The sequence below is a fragment of the Balaenoptera musculus genome, chromosome 5 (genome assembly GCF_009873245.2).
Source record: "Balaenoptera musculus isolate JJ_BM4_2016_0621 chromosome 5, mBalMus1.pri.v3, whole genome shotgun sequence".
Lineage (NCBI taxonomy): Eukaryota > Metazoa > Chordata > Mammalia > Artiodactyla > Balaenopteridae > Balaenoptera > Balaenoptera musculus.
The window spans coordinates 76,243,454-76,261,639 of record NC_045789.1 but is presented as its reverse complement, the minus strand read 5'-3'; the positions used below and the strand labels follow the sequence as shown (position 1 = coordinate 76,261,639).

The following is an 18,186-nucleotide window of genomic DNA, read 5'->3' as shown; positions in this document are numbered from 1 at the left end:
ACCCGGATTTGTCTGTCTCCTGACCATTATGCTATAAGACCCCACAATACCACACTATTACTTGTATTCTAGAAGCATATGGAAAAACAAGATGTGCAAGGACCAGATAAAATGACCCAAACCATGAGTGGGCAAAGTTACGAATCTCAACCCCTGTCGATATTTAAATAAGACTTTAGTAAAGGCTCAGAGGTGATAAAAGGGGGAAAGATATAGAGAGTAATATAAACACAGTGACTCACCTTCAGTTTGTGTCCCCTGGAGAGCCACCTACTTACCCAGTGTCTATCTCCTCCTCCACATGGCACAGGCAGGCCATCTTTTCCATACCACTTCAAGTAGGTTTATATTTTCCCAAATTCCAGACCCAGCAAAGAGAGGCCCCAGGGGAGACAAGAGTTCCAGCCTGTACATGACCCAACCTGTAAGTTCCTGCTTCCTCTGAAGACCCATCTGTTCCCCAGTGTTTGACAGTGTGAATGTCTGCCCCCTCTGTGGACCCTACTCCTATTACTCAGAGCAAGAGCTGATCACTTGGGTCAGGGGAAAGTAATTCTGTGATCAACCAGGCCTGGGTTTCTTGCTCACACCTGGAGCCCGTCAAGGAGTCAGTGTCCCTTGAACTTAAACCAGGAGTGAGGATGAGTTGTTTGCCAAGAAAAATTAGGGTGCGTTTTGAAAACTCAGCCAGATGATGTATGAATAGATGATGGGTAGGCAAAAGAGTAGATGTTTTCTATAGGAAGACTAATAAAGTGAAAGTAACATTTTAAAAATATTGCTATGCCTACCCACACACATCTTATTTTCCTCCAACCTTTTTTTCCTTCAATATTCTTCTCCAACATTTTGTTTTGAAAAATTTCAAACTAGTACAATAAACACCCATATTCCCTTCATCAAGATTGGCTGATTGTTAACATGTTGCCATGTTTGGTTTATCTCTCTCTCTTTTAGAACCATTAAAAAGTTGCAGACATCATGATACTTTACCCCAAAATATTTCAGCATGTGTCTTCTAAGAACAGTGACATTCTCCTATCTCATACTATTATCATACTCAGGATATTTAATATTTATTCAATATCATCCAACATACAATCCATACTCAAATTTTCCTAAATGTCCCAAAAATGTCCTTTATAGATCAAAAAAAACTTTTTTTTTATCATGAACAAGGAACACATATTTGTTGTTGTGTATCTTTAGCCTTTTAATTCAGAGCAATCCCCCTAATCTCTTGGTATTGACATTTTTGAACAGTTCAGGCCAGATGCTTGTAGAGTGTTTCATGGATTTCTCTGTTTCTTTATTAGATTAGTTAACCATTTCTGGAAATAATACTACATAGATGATGTTGTGTATTTCCCATACATCAAATTAGGAGGCACATAAAATCAGTTTGTTTCATTACTGAAGACATTAGTTGAAGTAATAGTCACCAGATTTCTTGGTTAAGGTGGCATTTGCCAGATCTCTTAACTGAAAAGTACCTTTTCCATTTGTAATTAAGAATTAATCTGATGGTGATACTTTTGAGACTGTATAAATATCCTGTTCCCCAACAACATTTAACCAATGGTCTTAACATTGATACAATAACCTTGCCTGAATTAATGATTACTTTGTAGATTGCAAAATGGTGAATTTCTAATTAGATTATTCCTTCTATCTTTATTTGGTGAATTCTTTTAAATTCAATGTGTTATAATTCATTGTTGTCATTGTTTCATTGGGCCTTTTGATACTCAAATTTTCTCAAATTTGGCCAATGGGACTCTTTCAAGCTGCTCCTGTGTCTTTTTGACATTTCCCTTTCAGTTTTTAAAGCACTTCCTTATTTTTTCTGGCACAAGATGTACCAGCATCAACTTCATTCTTTCCTGCCCAGACCTGGAAAAAGCCATTACTCCAAAAACCCCAGGATCCTTGTAGTGGAAAATAGAACTTTAAAACCAAGCTCTGGGAGCCAGGGTTGAGATCAGGGTGCAATACTTTAACTATTTCTGTCGGCAGATTAATCACACACTGGCTAAGACTAATGCTTTCTGGAGATTTTTTAAAGTAAGACAGATTTGGGGAATTCCCTGGCAGTCCAGTGGTTAGGAGTCGGCGCTTTCACTGCCGTGGCCCAGTTCAATCCCACGTCAGGGAGCTAAGATCCTGCAAACCGCGCCTCGGCCAAGAAAAAAAAAAAGTAAGAGATTTTTCATTTGATCTTGCCTTACCTTATGGTAAGATTTCCCTTTGTAAATACACTTTCAATATCATGATGCTCTGAGATTTCAAAACACTGAAACTGACCATCTAGGCTAGGAGGGTTTTACTCTAATAATTATATACAGATTTACCTTCATGCTCACATGATCGATGTTCTCTCAGTTTAATGTTCTAGATAACTGGCTGGCAGATGGCAAGTGGGAATGATATGATTTTGTAATTAGACTATGAAGGATGACACACGAGAAAACAATTAGAGGGAAAATATTTACCAAAGGTTAATTACCCATTTATTCCAGGTGTATTTAAATTCAGTCATGGGAAGAAAAAGCACTTTAAAACAAGTTCAGAACTTTTACTTTTTTTAAATTAAGCTTGAATTTGGATATGTTTTTCTTAAGCCCTTTTCTGTTTTAATTTAGACTCAAGGGCCTAGCAGGCAATTATTGCAAGGAAAACTAAACCCAAGTTATAAGTACCTTATGTTTGTAGAGTGCTTTAGAGTTGACAGAGCAGTTGCCCAGATCACAGACTTCTCACAGCACACCTGTGAGGTGCGTGAGATTGCTCTGTCACTATACAGAGTTGCCAAGCCTTGAGTTTTAAAGGGACAGAATTAGAACAGGAGTCCAGGGCTCTCTCTCTGGTGGAGGGGCAGGGAATGGGACGTCATCAGATCCAAGAGTCAACTTGGGAGTTTCTGGCGGTTATTTCAGGGTCCTCTCTTTTCATAGTTCAAGTCCCTTATGTAAGGAGGGTGTTGAGTATTCTCCCTTTAGATGAATAAATGCTTTGTTCTCACAGGCACATGGGTGGGGGAGAAACAGAATGATGCACATGTGATACCACTTGGACTTTTCAAATAAGAGGCGTTGGAGAGATGCCTTCAGCAAATGCAAGGGGTCATTCCCCAACCTGTCCCACTGTCCTCTTTTAGCAACTGTGGCTGGGGTCAACCAGCCCGCTCTAACCCCAAGTGCTGATCTCAGTGAAATCCTCAACAACTGGAATGTTAACTTTGCCTTCAATTTATGGCAGGGTTTGGAAGGTCCATCTTTTGTGATTCCTTTTAACTGAGAGGACTAAGCCAATTTCCTGATGCATTTGAACAGAATCACATGAGACCCCCCACTACATTACTGGGGTTTTAGGACCGACCAACTGGAAAACAGCTTCTCAGTGTTCTCTTTCTTTTTTTTTAAAATTAATTAATTTATTTATTATTTATTTTTGGCTGTGTTGGGTCTTTGTTGCTGCGCACGGGCTTTCTCCAGTTGCAGTGAGCGGGGGCTACTCCTCGTTGCGGTGCACGGGCTTCTCACTGCGGTGGCGTCTCTTGTTGCAGAGCACGGGCTGTAGGTGAGCAGGCTCAGTAGTTGTGGCACGCAGGCTCTAGAGCGCAGGCTCAGTAGTTGTGGCGCACGGGCTAAGTTGCTCCGTGGCACGTGGGATCTTCCCGGACCAGGGCTCGAACCCATGTCCCCCGCCTTGGCAGGCAGATTCTTAACCTCTGTCCCACCAGCGAAGTCCCTGCTCAGTGTTTTCTGAAAGACAACTTGTTTTCCAAGGCAAGCCCTGGGTGTAGTTCCTTCTCTACATTTTCTGGTCTCCCCAGTAAATTTCAAGGGCTGAGAGGGAGGGTAACCCATCAGGCCTTTTTTCTGACATCGCCAGAACAGCAGGAAGACATATGTTGTTGTGAAGGACATGTGCATCATGTATTTTCTGTATTGTCAGGGAGAGGCAAAGTAAGGTCAGGCTCTTCTTCTCAGAGGATGTACGCCGAGTCTGTCTGCCAGGGTGTGCTTTACCTGAACGTGCTTGCTTTTCACAGCCAGAGTCAGTGGCTTCCTCCCCACAGTTCAGCGATCCTCACCTGTATGTGTGGAATGTGACGGGCAACAGACTGTTGCACCGAGTGGGAGGAGTGAGGCTGAAAACACGACCAGCTCAATGCACGGATTTTGTCACTGTCAAAAGACAGCTTGAGATGTTGGCAAGAATGAAAGTCACCCACTACAGGTTTGCTCTGGACTGGCCCTCAATCCTTCCCACTGGCAACCTGTCCACGGTTAACCGACAGGCTCTGAGGTACTACAGGTGTGTGGTCAGTGAGGGACTGAAGCTCAACATCTCCTCAATGGTCACGTTGTACTATCCAACCCACGCCCACCTAGGCCTCCCCACGCCTCTGCTGCACAGTGGAGGGTGGCTGAACCGGTCGACGACCAAGGCCTTCCAGGACTATGCCGACCTGTGCTTCCAGGAGCTGGGGGACCTCGTGAAGCTCTGGATCACCATCAACGAGCCTAACCGGCTGAGTGACATCTACGACCGCTCTAGTAACGACACCTACTGGGCAGCCCACCACCTGATGATCGCCCACGCCCTGGCCTGGCACCTCTACGACCAGCAGTACAGGCCTGCGCAGCGCGGGGTTGTGTCGCTGTCTCTGCACTCGGACTGGGCCGAACCCGCCAATCCCTATGCGGACTCGCACTGGAAGGCGGCCGAGCGCTTCCTCCAGTTCGAAATCGCCTGGTTCGCAGAGCCCCTCTTCAAGACTGGGGACTACCCGTTGGCCATGAGGGAGTACATCACCTCCAAGAATAGGCAAGGGCTCACGCGCTCCGCACTGCCTCAGTTCACCGAGGAGGAAAGGAGGCTGGTCAAGGGCACTGCAGACTTCTACGCCCTGAACCACTTCACCACCAGGTTCGTGATGCACGAGCGGCAGAACGGCAGCAACTACGACGCGGACAGGGACATCCAGTTTCTGCAGGACATCACCTGCCTGAGCTCCCCCACCCGCCTGGCCGTGATACCCTGGGGAGAGCGCAAGGTGCTGAAGTGGATCCGGAGGAACTATGGAGACGTGGATGTTTACATCACGGCCAGTGGCATCGACGACCAGTCTCTGGAAAATGATGAACTCCGGAAACACTACTTAGAGAAATACATTCAGGAGGCTTTGAAAGGTGAGGTTCGGGGGCTATTTCAGATTCAGTGAAGTATGACATTCCCAGATAATATGCACAGAAGAATGAGGGGAACAGGTTCATTAATGACAGTGTCAGCTCACTATGGGAAATTTGGCAAGTATAGAAAAATACTTTTAAAAACCTGAAATCTTACTCCCCCGAAAAAAGTGCCTAGACTCGTGCTGACTAGATATCATTAATACAATTGAGCTCATACTATAATATAGTCTTGTAGCCAACTTTTTTCTTAATATATTATAAATGTGTTCTCTGTCATTAAAAGTTCCTTGTTAACATTATTTTAATGGTTGCTTAATATCTCATTATAGGGACATATCTCAGTGTACTTAGCCACCCCTCTAATGTTTGATACTTAGGTGTTTTTTTAACTACTAAAAAATAGGCATCTTTGTATATAGATTTTTGTCTTCATTTCTAATGATCTCCTTGGGATGGATTCTCCAACATGGAATTATTGGATCATATATTATAAACAGCAGTGTTTGAGAGTGCTTATCTCACATACTCTTCCCAGCATTGGTTAATATCGCATTTTTAAAAAATATTATTTTTAAATGTTCATGATCAATTTGTTGAAGCTGCAAAAATTTCCTAGAAATTTATTCATTTATTTGACAAATATTTATTGAGCACCTAGTATGGGCAAAAACTGTTCTGGGCACTATGCCACCACTGAACAAAAATAAAGATTACTGTCCTTTATGGAGCCTGTATTTTTCTGGAATAAGAGTCAACAAACAAGTATAAGATATAGCATGTCAGGGGTGAAAAGGTCTGTGGAGAAAAAACAGCAAAGAGGGTGCCTCAGGGTGGGAGACAGGAGTGGTTACAGTTCTAAATAGAGTGGCTAGGGAACCTCAAAGATCCTCAGAGAAGTAAGGCAGCAAACCAATAGTTACTTAAAGAAGTGTTTAAGGTAAGAGAAGAGCAAATGCAAAAGCCCTGATGTTGGAGCATGCCTGGCCTATTTGAGGATCAGGAAAGAGGTCAGAATAGTTAGAAAGAATGAGCAAGGGGGAAAGTAATTGAAGATGAGGTCAAGGAGGTTAAGGGAAGAGGCAAATCAGGTAGGGCTTAGTAGACCATTGTAAGAACTGTGGCTCTTTGAGTGAGATAGGAAGGTTCTAGGTTTTAAACAGAAGGGTGACATGCTCCAACTCACACTTTAAAAGAATTACTCTGGTTACTCTTTGTGAATACACTGTAAAGGAGCAAGAATTGAAACAGGGGAGAATTGCACTGGTCTGTGTAAGGATAACAGTGGATTGGATCAGGCTATTAAGAGTGGACATGGTGAGAAGTGGCCGGGTTCTGGATGTATTTTGAAGGTAGTCAAACAGGATTGGATGTGGGTATGAGAGAAGAAAGATGATTCCAACATTTTGGCTTGAGTGACTAAAAGGATGAGTGGCCATTTATCAGGTTGGGGAACAGGTTTTTGGAGATGAGTTGTTTGTTGTGCACAGGTTAAGTTTGAGATGTCACTTAGACGTCCAAGTAGAGATGTCAAGTAGGCTAACAGATATGAACCTCAGGTTCAGAGGAGAGGTCTGGGGCTGAGATACAAATTTGGGAATCAAGAGCAAATTGATGTATTTAAAACAATAAAGCTGAAGGAGATCACTAAGAAAGCAAGCATAGAGAAGAGGGCTGAGCCCTGAGAAACCAGTAAAAAAAAAAAAAAAAAAAAAAAAAGACTGAACAGGAGCCAATGCTGTAAAAGATAACTAGAGGAGGATGTGCAATCAAGGGAGGTTGTTGTTTTTGCTTATTAAGATACCAGAAGTTATAGCATATTTATATGGAAATGATCCAGTAGTGAGGGAAAATAGATGAGAAAAGAGAAAGAACAATGGAGCAATGTCCTTGAGTAGACAAAAGAGAATAAACTTAGTGAATGTATAAGTGGAGAAGTCAGCTTCCTCCAGGAGCATGAATAGGTCATCCACAGTAACAGGAGAGAAAGCAGAATACCAGTGCAAACGCCAGTAGGTGGGCAGATGTGATTATAGGAGACTGAAGTTCTCCTCTGAGAGCTTTAGTTCGGCGGAAGTAGGGAGGAAGGTCATCACTTCAAAGCAAGGATGACAGAGTAGGGGCTATCAGTTTGAGGACAGGAAGGTGTGAAAAAGTTGAGGAAAGGGCTCCCCTGGTGGCGCAGTGGTTAAGAAGCCGCCTTCCAATGCAGGAGAGATGGGTACAAGCCCTGGTCCGGGAAGATCCCACATGCCGCGGACCAACTAAGCCCGTGTGCCGCAACTACTGAGCCTGTGCTCTAGAGCCCGCGAGCCACAACTATTGAAGCCCGCGTGCCTAGGTGCTCCGCAACAAGAGAAGCCGCTGCAATGAGCACAGGCACCACAACGAAGAGTAGCCCCCGCTCGCCGCAACTAGAGAAAGCCCACGCGCAGCAAAGAAGACCCAACACAGCCAAAATTAAAAACAAATAAATAAATTTATTTAAAAAAAAAAAAGTTGAGGAGAGCTAGAGTGAGTGGCTGGGGAAACCAAGTGTAGTTATTGGGCAGCACAAAGGGCACATCTGAGATTTAAAATCAGGCCAAATAGGCATGGTTTTTCTGCTTTTGACCCTAGGAACAAAAGTGACAGTAAGTCCTTTGAGCTTCATGGCTCCAATTCTTAAATCTGCTTTTCCTCCAGGTGTTTTTGTATTATTATAGATCAAAGTTTTACTTCAAATTTCTTTTTAAAGTTATAGCATTACACATATTTTCATCTTAAGATCAATCAAAAGAATGTCAAAAAAACCTTTAATGAAAATCACATTTTATGGGCACGAGTTTCAGATTGTTTCAATGAAAACTAAATTCTTATTCAAAGATATTTTATAGTCCACTTGTGACTAATAATGTTCATTTCTGATATTTTTCAGCATACTTGATTGATAAAATCAAAATCAAAGGCTATTATGTATTCAAACTGACTGAAGAAAAATCTAGACCCAGATTTGGATTCTTCACATCTGATTACAAAGCTAAATCCTCAATCCAGTTTTACAACGAACTGATCAGCAACAATGGCTTCCTTTCTGACAACAGTAGTCCTAGATGCAGTCAGAGTCAAAGAAACACAGAGTGTATTGTCTGCTTACTTCTTGTGCAGAAGAAACCGCTGATATTCTTTGGATGTTGTTTCTTCTCTACCCTGGTTCTACTTTTATCAATTACCGTTTTTCATAAGCTAAAGAGAAGAAAATTTTGGAAAGCAAAGAACTTACAACACATACCATTAAAAAAAGGCCACGAGAGTTCTTAGCTAAGCTGATCCTACAATATTTGTCTGCATGATGGAAAAGTTTAAAAATTCACTCCAGTTCCATATACTGGTAACTTACAGAAGATACACCTATATTGTAGAAAAACCAGTTTTGAGATATTAGTGATAGCCAAGGTAATGACAATAGATGTCTCCACTGTGTGGTTCAAGTTTTCCCTTAGGTGTTAAACATCAGTGAATTCAGTTCTTGGAATCTAAGGTAAAGCTTCCCTAGACGGTAAGGGTATGAGGATTATCTGATACATTGTTTTCATGGAGTTTGATGAGCTGTTTCCTATCATTATTCTGCAGTTTTTTTCTATGAATACCAATAGCTACTTATGATAAAGAAATTGTTTTGAAAAAAGTGCAACTTTGTTTGGTTAAGACTCCATAGCAGAGATTTAACTGGTAACATGGATTAGTCAGTGATAAATTCTGTCACTTCTAACAGGTGCTTTCCCCTTTGGTCAGGATGTTTTCACAAATGGAAAGAAAAAATAGGGTAAGTAGTGCTGTCTATAGCCAGTTACAGTATAGGACTGTAGCACATCAATCCTTATTTTTCTCAATAAAAAATTATAATTATTAAGCACTCACAAAACATCTAATTTTGTGAGGTCTCTTTTCCAGATGGATGTTTTTTTAAAATAACATTTAATTTCCAAAACTCTCTCATGTTAAAGATCAGATGACTAAGATTAAAGAGAGCTAGACCCAACTGCCTGTGATGACAGGGAAGTCACTCAACCTCACCGTACACGCACAGCAACTTCTTTAGACAAATTGACATTATTCCTCACTTGAATTTTCTGAGGTGACAAGATGTAGCATACTTAGGAAAATTAAAACGTTCTAAAAAGACGAAAAGTTTTTAATTATCAAGTTACCAAAGGACCATTTATCCCATAAGACTTGCTCTCTCCCCTGAAGTGCTTCACTGTTATGACACATGCATATAGAGACCTCTCAAGGTGTAGACTGCAGCCATATCTGGACCACTCAACTGTGTCTCTTTGGACACAATTCAGAACGTTGGTGGTCTGCATGAGTTGAAACTATTCTTACATTGCAACTTTTGAAACTAGGATTAAGTAAATTCTTAAACCTGAATTTGCAGTTTGACTTTCTTGAACTCTATGCTTAATATTCATTCACTGTATTCTCAATGTTGGAAGATAACCTGAATCTAAACCCATTTATACTCATTCTTTCTTTAGGTGAGTCAGTATTTAAATAACTAACCATTGTCTACTCTCCTGGAATTTTGACTTTAAGAGTCAAAGGAGGGACCTCCCTGGTGGTGCAGTGGTGAAGAATCCACCTGCCAATGCAGGGGACACAGGCTCAAGCCCTGGTCTGGGAAGATTCCACATGCTGCAGAGCAACTAAGCCCGTGTGCCACAACTATTGAGCCTGCCTTCTAAAGCCCGCGCGCCTAGAGCCCGTGCTCCGCAACAAGAGAAGCCACTGCAATGAGAAGCCCGAGCACAACGAAGAGTAGCCCCCGCTCGCCGCCAACTAGAGAAAGCCCGCGCACAACAAAGACCCAATGCAGCCAAAAAAATAAATAATTTAAAAAAAGGAGCAAACACTCATTAAAAAAAACAAAAAAAAACAACCGGGCTTCCCTGGTGGCGCAGCGGTTGAGAATCTGCCTGCCAATGCAGGGGACACGGGTTTGAGCCCTGGTCTGGGAAGATCCCACATGCCGCGGAACAACTAGGCCCGTGAGCCACAACTACTGAGCCTGCGCGTCTGGAGCTTGTGCTCTGCAACACGAGGCCGCAAAAGTGGGAGGCCCACGCACTGCGATGAAGAGTGGCCCCCACTTGCCACAACTAGAGAAAGCCCTCGCACAGAAACGAAGACCAAACACAGCCAAAAATAAATAAATAAAAATTAAAAAAAAAAAAACGAAGACCAAACGCAGCCCAAAATAAGTAAATATAGTAAATCTAAAAAAAAGACAAAGGAAAGCTCTTATTTCCTACACAACTGAGATACTAATTGATAATAGCATTAAGTTTCAAAGATACAGATTACACAATTGGTCAATTCAAACAAATGCAAGTGATGAGACATCAATTTGCTATCTGGCTGGCCAAATTCAAATAGTAAAATTTGGCAAATGTGTTCTTCTATTCTCCTTGTTCCAACTGCACCCCTCCTTCAAACTTAGCAGATTTTAGGTTATGTTTTCCAAGGAATTTTTTGTATTTTTTTTGAGAACCAGTTATTGGGCTTGAGGCTATACACAATTACAATAACTAGTCAATTATTTTAATTTTACGGATTATCAGTTGAGCATCTCATCAACTCTTTAACCTCTAACGTCCAAGGTTTTGAAAAAGAAATGCATATTCAGTCATAGGAATAACAAAGCTTTAGAATTAAGATTTTGCTTTTATGGTCTCTACTTTGTGTTTTGATTAAAGTATCTTGTACTCATGGTTTGTTTAGTCCACTAAACAGCATTATTTTATGTCTTTACATTTAGTGCTTAAGACTTATGACCCCCTTTTTTAAACTTGTTGCCTTGCCATAAATTCTTGCAAATAGTAAAGTCCCTAACCCAATGCTTACCTTTTTTTTTTTGCCACTTGGGATTTTTTTTTTTTTCTTTTTAAACTTATTTTTTGGCCACACCATATGGGAATCTTAGTTCCCCAACCAGGGATCAAACCCACCGCCCCCTGAAGTGGAAGCACAGTCTTAACCACTGGTTTAAGCCATCATCATACGAGTCCCTAGGTAAACATTTAAATCTGGCTCATGATCAATTATATTTACTATTCAAGTTTTTCTTAAAACTCATTTTAAAATCATAAAGGGTCGATTAGGAACTGTTGATAGCTTTTGACAGGGTAAGATCTTTAAATTTAAGCTTTTCTGAGACTTGGAAGAAAATCACCTTAAAATGTAGCTTGTGTTACTTTGTATATTGTAACATTACTGTTGTATTCAATGTAACAAACCTTTCACTAAAAAGTCTAATATATATGGAAATATCACAACTATGGTGTTTAAAGAGCCTCTGGAAAATGAGGTCAGTACACTGTGACTAGGTGTTTAATTCTCGATGTAATTTATTCCAAATAAACCGGTTTATGCTGATTATTTATATTCAACTAACAATCTGGTCAGTTTTAAGAACTGTGGAATGTGAATGGGTTTGGTGTTGTAACTGGGTTCTGCCCCAACACTACCTCCCCCATCCTCCCAAACTGTGTGCCAACTGGGTAACTTACTCCTGAGTATGTTTTCTGATTATACAACGTGGACTCCTACACCTCAAAACTGAAAAAACACACACGTGCTTATCCATAGTAAACACAGAAAACGTGGAGGTCTTCCCTGGGGAGAACTAGACTTTCATTTACCACATCCAAGTTACTGAATGGAAATAACTCCTTAGCTTCAACCAGACTGCAATAGTTACGCTGTGAAGGTCTCACACCACCCACTTCACTCTTGGAGAGCATCACACTTACTCCCACAGCTGCTACTACCGCCTATATGCTGACACTCTTCAACAGTAACACCTCTATCCCTCTGCAATATTGCCACTTGGAAATTACTTCCTCAACCCTCAAATTCTGTCAACACCTTCCAAAACATCTTTCTAGTCCCATTACTATTACTGAATCTGCATAACTTGAATCTCCCTGGCAATCTGGGAACCATTCACTCAGCAAACAGCTAAGTGCCAGACGTTTTTCCAGGTTCTTTACTTGGAATATCCCAGTGTAGAAAAGACCACATCCTCATGAAGGTTAGACTCTAGCAGGAAAAAAGCATACAATCAATACACAACAAAGTAAACTATTAATATTACGTTATAAATACTATGGACAAAAACAAGTGAAGCAGGGTAAGGGTATGCTAGGATGGGCATGAGGAATGAGCACAATTAATAGGATGGTCAACGTAAGCTTCACTGCAAACACTGGACTATAGACTTGAAGATAACCTGTCACTCCAAAGGGAAAGACAACTTGAAGGCTTTAAGGCAGTGGTATTAAGGAGCAGGAAGGTCAACTCAGTCAGTGTAGTCAGAAAGGTTACGAGGGAGTTTGAAAAATGCATTCTGGCTACTGCTGAGAACAGATGGGGGAGGGAGGAGCAAGCGTGGATCAGTTTAAAGGGTTTTGGCTTCATCTTCTAATTGCGAAAAATTTCAAAACTTTATGCAAATAGGAATAGTATAGTGAATCCCCATCATTCAGCTTCAACAAATATCAATGTATTGAAACCCTAGACCTAGAACCCCATCCAATGCCTACCCCAAACCTCATCTAAAATATTTCAAAACTTACATTTACAATTTCATCCATTTCTTAAATACTTAACCATTATCAAACCAAAGATTATTAACTCAATATAAAAATTAATTTCATTTATCTAAATGAAGATCTTTTAAGATCCTTATGTTCCAAATGGGTTTTATTTTTTCTTGCTTAGTTCCTGAACATACCTTACTTTGAAGGCACAGCCCACAGATTTTTCTAACAGACTAGACACACAGGATGTAAGAGAAATCAAACTTGAATGTTAAGTTTTGCCTGAGAAATCATAAAGTTGGAGTTTCTATCAAGGAAGAGATTTAGAGGCAATCCTATTGAGTTAAGATAGTCTAGTATGGTAGTGTATCTAAAGCATGACACATGGAATGAAGAGACTATGGAAGGGTTATAAGTTTTTTTTTAGATATCAAGGACTAGGACACAGGAGTAAATGGCTGAAATTACGCTAAAACAAAGAACCTTGGGCCACAGCAACCATGTTTATCATGAATATAAATTAACTCCATCTTCTAATATCACTTCTCAGCTGCTTTTTCACACAAAGTTACTGTGACTCAGGCACTTGCCCTCACAAATATTCAAATTCGTGCCTCTGCGAAATTACACATACCTTCAGGACATCTCCCAAAGTTCTTCATCCAATAATGAACAACCAGTGTCGCCTGTCACTGGTACCCATATTCCTCTTGCCTGAAATACCCTTGCTATTCCTTCAAACCACTTCTCCCATTAAGTCTTACTTTAAAAAACCCTCCTATTCCTTCTGTTATTGTTCTTAGCACACTAGAATTTACTTAGCTGCTTACTGGCCAAATAGTTGGAAAGGATAATCAATTTAAGAAAAAGTCCCAAGTCAAAAGAGCTTTTATTCGTTTTTAAAATATCACATATGAGTCTGGCCTCTTGCAGTTTCTGTAACTGGATCACTGTAAAAAGAAATGAAAATGTCAGTAAATCTCCATCAATATCCTTGCCCAGAAAAGTTCTACTCTGAATCATCTAAAACATACTTTAAGACTATGACTTACTGGTTCATAGTAAAAACGTGTCAACTCTCTTATTCTGCCAAATTTACTGTGTTCCAGAATGCAGCTCTCCATTTTCTACCTTTGCTACACCTCCAGTTTAAGTCTCTTAATCAATTAAGACCCACAACTAAAGCAATTAATAAAATTTATATGGACATTACAAGAACCTACCTCAGATCTTATTCATCAGCCTGCTGAACTGTTCCTTTTTCAGAAACATAGATACCATCCAAAAACTTTCTGATATCCTTGTTTTTAACTGTTGTGGCTTGCTGAATCAAAGCAGCTGTAAGAGTGAAAAAGATAAGGCAATTATTTTATCAACCAAACCCATCATAAGCAAGTATTTTATTACGTGCTGTATACTTAAAACCCAAGTATCTTTGGGATAGTTTATTAGAGTCCCACCATTTAAAAAAACTCACCAATCTTTTTGTCTATCTCATTGTTCTGCTTTCTCTCTCCTTCCCCGTAATTTTTTTATTTACAGTTACTTATGTTTGATTGCTCTATTAGAGGTATAACAAATTACACTTGAGTCCTTTTGTCCCTATTAATATCCAATGTAGTTGAGTCTTCTGTTTCTTTTGTGCCTTCACATGTCTAATTGTTTTTCTGTACACAGAGTTCCTAGGTGTGTTTTTAATTGACTGACCAGTGTCTTTACAAACTCCCCATAGAACACTGTAAGTAAAATAAACAGATGAAAAAAAAAGAAAAAAGCTCACTAAAAGAACATATACCAGGTATTCAACTACAAGATCTAGGTAAGATTTTATGGGCATAATCAGGCACAGTAAACATACAAACCTGAATTTGACACAAGTTCAATGTCATTTCCTTCAAGAATCAACTCATCTTTCTGGGCTTGAGATACTGAACAAGCAACACCTAAAAAGGTAAGAGAGCATGTGCATAGTGTTAACATAAAATTTGTAGCATATTTAAAATATTTAAATTAAGTAGCAATTTATTCCATTTAAAATTCCACACACCAAAAGAAATTGTTTTGTAACAGAATCTGTATTATCTGGGCCAATCTTGTATTCCTGCTTGAATGAATCTGCCCCAGACTGATTACAGACTATGATTCAATTAAGGAGTATGAGAAAAAGGTATTCAGCTAGTAGGATTTAGCTGTACAAAGATTTGTATCCAGTCTTACTTTTACTGTATATTTGGTATTCCTCAAAGCTCATTTTTCACCTAAGGGTTCTCATTAAGTATTGCTGACCATAGCAACTATCATATATTTTTGTAGAGCCATTAATAGGTACAATCCCTTCTTCCCACCCCCACCCAATTCAACAGAATCAAACAGCATCGAGAGCACTAAGTTTTAAAACTTTCTAATGTTTCAGTGTTAACTATGCATCAGACAAGAACTATCTGTAAAACGCATTTCAAATTCAAGCCATTTAATCATGAGATGTTCCCAATTTTACAGATGAGTAAAATGAGCTAATAGAGGTAATCTGCCCAAGGTTGACAGTGAGAGCTGAGACTTGAAACTAGGAAATCTAGGTATTAACCTCTATTCAAATGGTCTTTTTTTGGATTTCAGTTTGCAAAACCAATCACAGCTCCCATGGCCTGCAAACTACCCCAAATGTAAGCCTTCAGGAACCACAACTGGTATAAATATGATACAAAGCAATAACCAAAATGGATAATTCTGAAATAAATCTGGTCTTATTTATAGCTACCCCAAAATACCAGCCTTCACAAGTAGAAAGAAAATTTCTAAACCATACCTGGCCTCATCCGAACCCTGCGGATGTACTTTTCACCCAAAAAATTTCGGATTTCAACAAGAGAACCAGTCTCCTGAATAACAACGTTGATGGGGAAGTGAGCATACACAGACCTCATCTTGTAACGGAAGCCCTAGGTTAAATAAACAAACTATTAGCAATGCTGAGAAATTTGAAAGGATTTCCAGTTTTTCTCTGAAAACCAAGTATGAGTTGCCCTTTTATAAGGAACATTTACATATTTGTCAGGGCTATCTCCCTCCCTGCACCTAGAAAAGGATGACCAAATCTCTAGAAATTACCAATGGAGACTTTAGAGGAAAATTTCCTCCTTCCTGACAAAGGAAACTGAAACAGTTCTCACACAGCACTCATTGTCAAGGTTTTGTAAAATGTTATCACCCATACCAAGCCTTACAACAATCTTACACACAAACGTGTTTCTGTATCTCCTCACTGGACTGTGAAGCTCCTTAAGGAAGCATGTATTTTACCACCTGCTATGCCCACGGTAAACAATGCTAGTTTCCCATTAAAGAAGAACCCCAAAGCCCTTCATCTTAGACATCAAGCTAACATACTGAGTTACTAAGGTACGCCAGGTGACAAGAACTGATGACACCAAGACAGGCCCCCCGCCCTCAAGGAACCTAACCTGGTATGTTTTTAAGGAAATGGACAGGGAGCTCAGAAATTAGGTCACCTTTTTCTATCCTACAAGAGGTCCTGGTGGTGACAGGCATAAAAACAAGAAACCAAAGCCTACCCTGTATGTTACATTTTTTAATATAAAAAAAAAAAAGCACGCTGAAGGTGAGTCCTATTTTGTGTGGAAAAAACACCATCAGCATACTATTAAGACCACCTGGTCTTTACTCTTATTTATCACTCAATCTTTACTCACATCACTTAATCCTAAGACCTAGGGATGTCTATTAAACACATTTGCCAAGATCACTTTTTCCCAAGTACTTAATAAGTACACATAACTCACTAAATTACATGCATAATCTATTCTCTGCAGCAGACATTTATGTCGCATACATAAATCACAGCTGAGAAACCTCCCCTTCCAAAACAAAGTAGTCTGGTTAACCTGCTTACCAGTGTAACGCCCTTGATCATGTTCTGTACATGACTACAGATAGTGCGAACAGTGGCCAGTTCCTTCCTATTCCCCCACCATTTGTCAACCCGGAGCTGTAACAGAACAAAAACTTTAGAAAATTCTTTCCAGTAGTAAGTAGGCTTGGAAAAAAGTCCATTTATTCACAGTAAGTACTCTAGATTCTAGTATTTGCCCAAATTAAAACACACGTTTTTCAAGGAAAAATTAAACCACAAAGCCCTCAGTTAACATTTGTTACTGTACATTACAGGTACACTACTACTTCACAAAGGAATGACAACCCAGAACACAAGTTTTGTACAAGCTGCATCAAACTTCACTCCTTGAAAACTAAAATACCAGGTTTTAAAAGACCTACTGCTGCATTCCTAAGATTCTTACAAACAATCAGAAGAAAAATAAACTTAGCTTGTAACAGCATTAAGACCTGATACGAATGACAACTACTAGTACTGATCTTTATAATCCACTCTGTTCAGAATCTGGTTTTCCAATTTCACTGAAGCAACAACACCAAAACTAGTTAACGCTTCTGGACACCAAACTTCAACTTAAAACACTGAACCTCAATTCCATAATTTTAAAAACAACCTAATCTGATGCTCTTAAATCACAACCTTCCAAACAAGCAACTGAAGTGTCAAAAAAAACAGAAACAAAAACTCACCCTCTTCTTTTTCTTCCCAAGGAGACTGAGTTCTACATTGATATGATTGAAGTCCCTCCGCAGGGTGCCTCTGGGGCCCTTCACAATAACTGTGCGTCCCTTCAGAGTAATGTCGACTAGGAGAGAACGTATTCGTGAGGCCTCGCAACAAGGTATAGGGCATGTAGTAAAGATGTAAGAAAAATGCAAACACCAGGTCTCGTACCATTTTCTGGAATGTCGACAGTCTGATTGCTGAGAATGGTCTTCATTCTGAAACACAAACGCTTGGGGTAAGAAGGCCGCAGAGGACCTGTTTTCGACCAAACTACGATGCACGCAGCTCCACTCCTACCGGAGACCGCAGACAAAAATCCCGGGAAGGATACGGGAGGACCAGCACGGAGAGCGGCCCCCACTACGCCCTGGCCTGGAAGGAGCAGCTCCTCGGCGGGTGTTATAAGCCCAACGGGCCAACTCCCGCTCAGCGCAACCCTGGGACTCCCATCAAGCCGGCGCCATCCCGGCAAGGCTGAGGAGTGGGGGTAGGCCTAAAAGCCCAGCACAGGGCTCGAATCCCATCGCCACCAAATTCATACGGCGTTCGCTGCGTGGGGAGACAACCAAGATAGGGTTTCTGAGGGCCAGACTCGCGCCGCTGGCTTTCCCTGAACCGATGGCTTCAGATTCCCAAGGCCCACCGACTACAGTAACCAACCTCACCTCGCAGTAGATGCGGCAAAGAGAGAGCGTCTTTCGTCATCACGTTCTTATAGTCCGTAAGAGTCCTGCGTATGGCGTCATAAGCGCGCGACGCGACTAGG

At 40.6% G+C, this 18,186-nt stretch overlaps 2 protein-coding genes across 3 annotated transcripts in view; one reads left to right on the top strand and one right to left on the bottom strand.

Annotated features, from left to right (window-relative positions):
- Window positions 1-9,855, top strand: part of KLB (klotho beta) — a 35,572-nt gene extending 25,717 nt beyond the window's left edge. Inside the window, 2 exon segments of the mRNA XM_036852079.1 lie at window positions 4,055-5,198; window positions 8,116-9,855. Coding sequence (XP_036707974.1) covers window positions 4,055-5,198; window positions 8,116-8,498 — 1,527 coding nt within the window. The 3' untranslated portion in view covers window positions 8,499-9,855.
- Window positions 9,856-13,651: 3,796 nt separating this feature from the next.
- RPL9 (ribosomal protein L9) lies at window positions 13,652-18,129 on the bottom strand. 2 transcript variants are annotated; one of them, XM_036852377.1, is made up of 8 exons: window positions 18,086-18,123; window positions 17,589-17,635; window positions 17,384-17,499; window positions 16,692-16,787; window positions 15,588-15,720; window positions 14,644-14,724; window positions 14,005-14,119; window positions 13,652-13,731 (listed from the first exon to the last, which is right to left on the bottom strand). In XM_036852377.1, the coding sequence occupies exons 2-7, from the start codon at window positions 17,632-17,634 to the stop codon at window positions 14,013-14,015; spliced, it is 579 nt and encodes a 192-aa protein (XP_036708272.1). In that variant the 5' UTR covers window position 17,635; window positions 18,086-18,123; the 3' UTR covers window positions 13,652-13,731; window positions 14,005-14,012. The 2 variants fall into 2 exon arrangements, with proteins under 2 accessions (XP_036708272.1, XP_036708273.1); XM_036852378.1 differs by lacking the exon at window positions 16,692-16,787 and having other exon boundaries at window positions 18,086-18,129.
- Window positions 18,130-18,186: the final 57 nt, after the last annotated feature.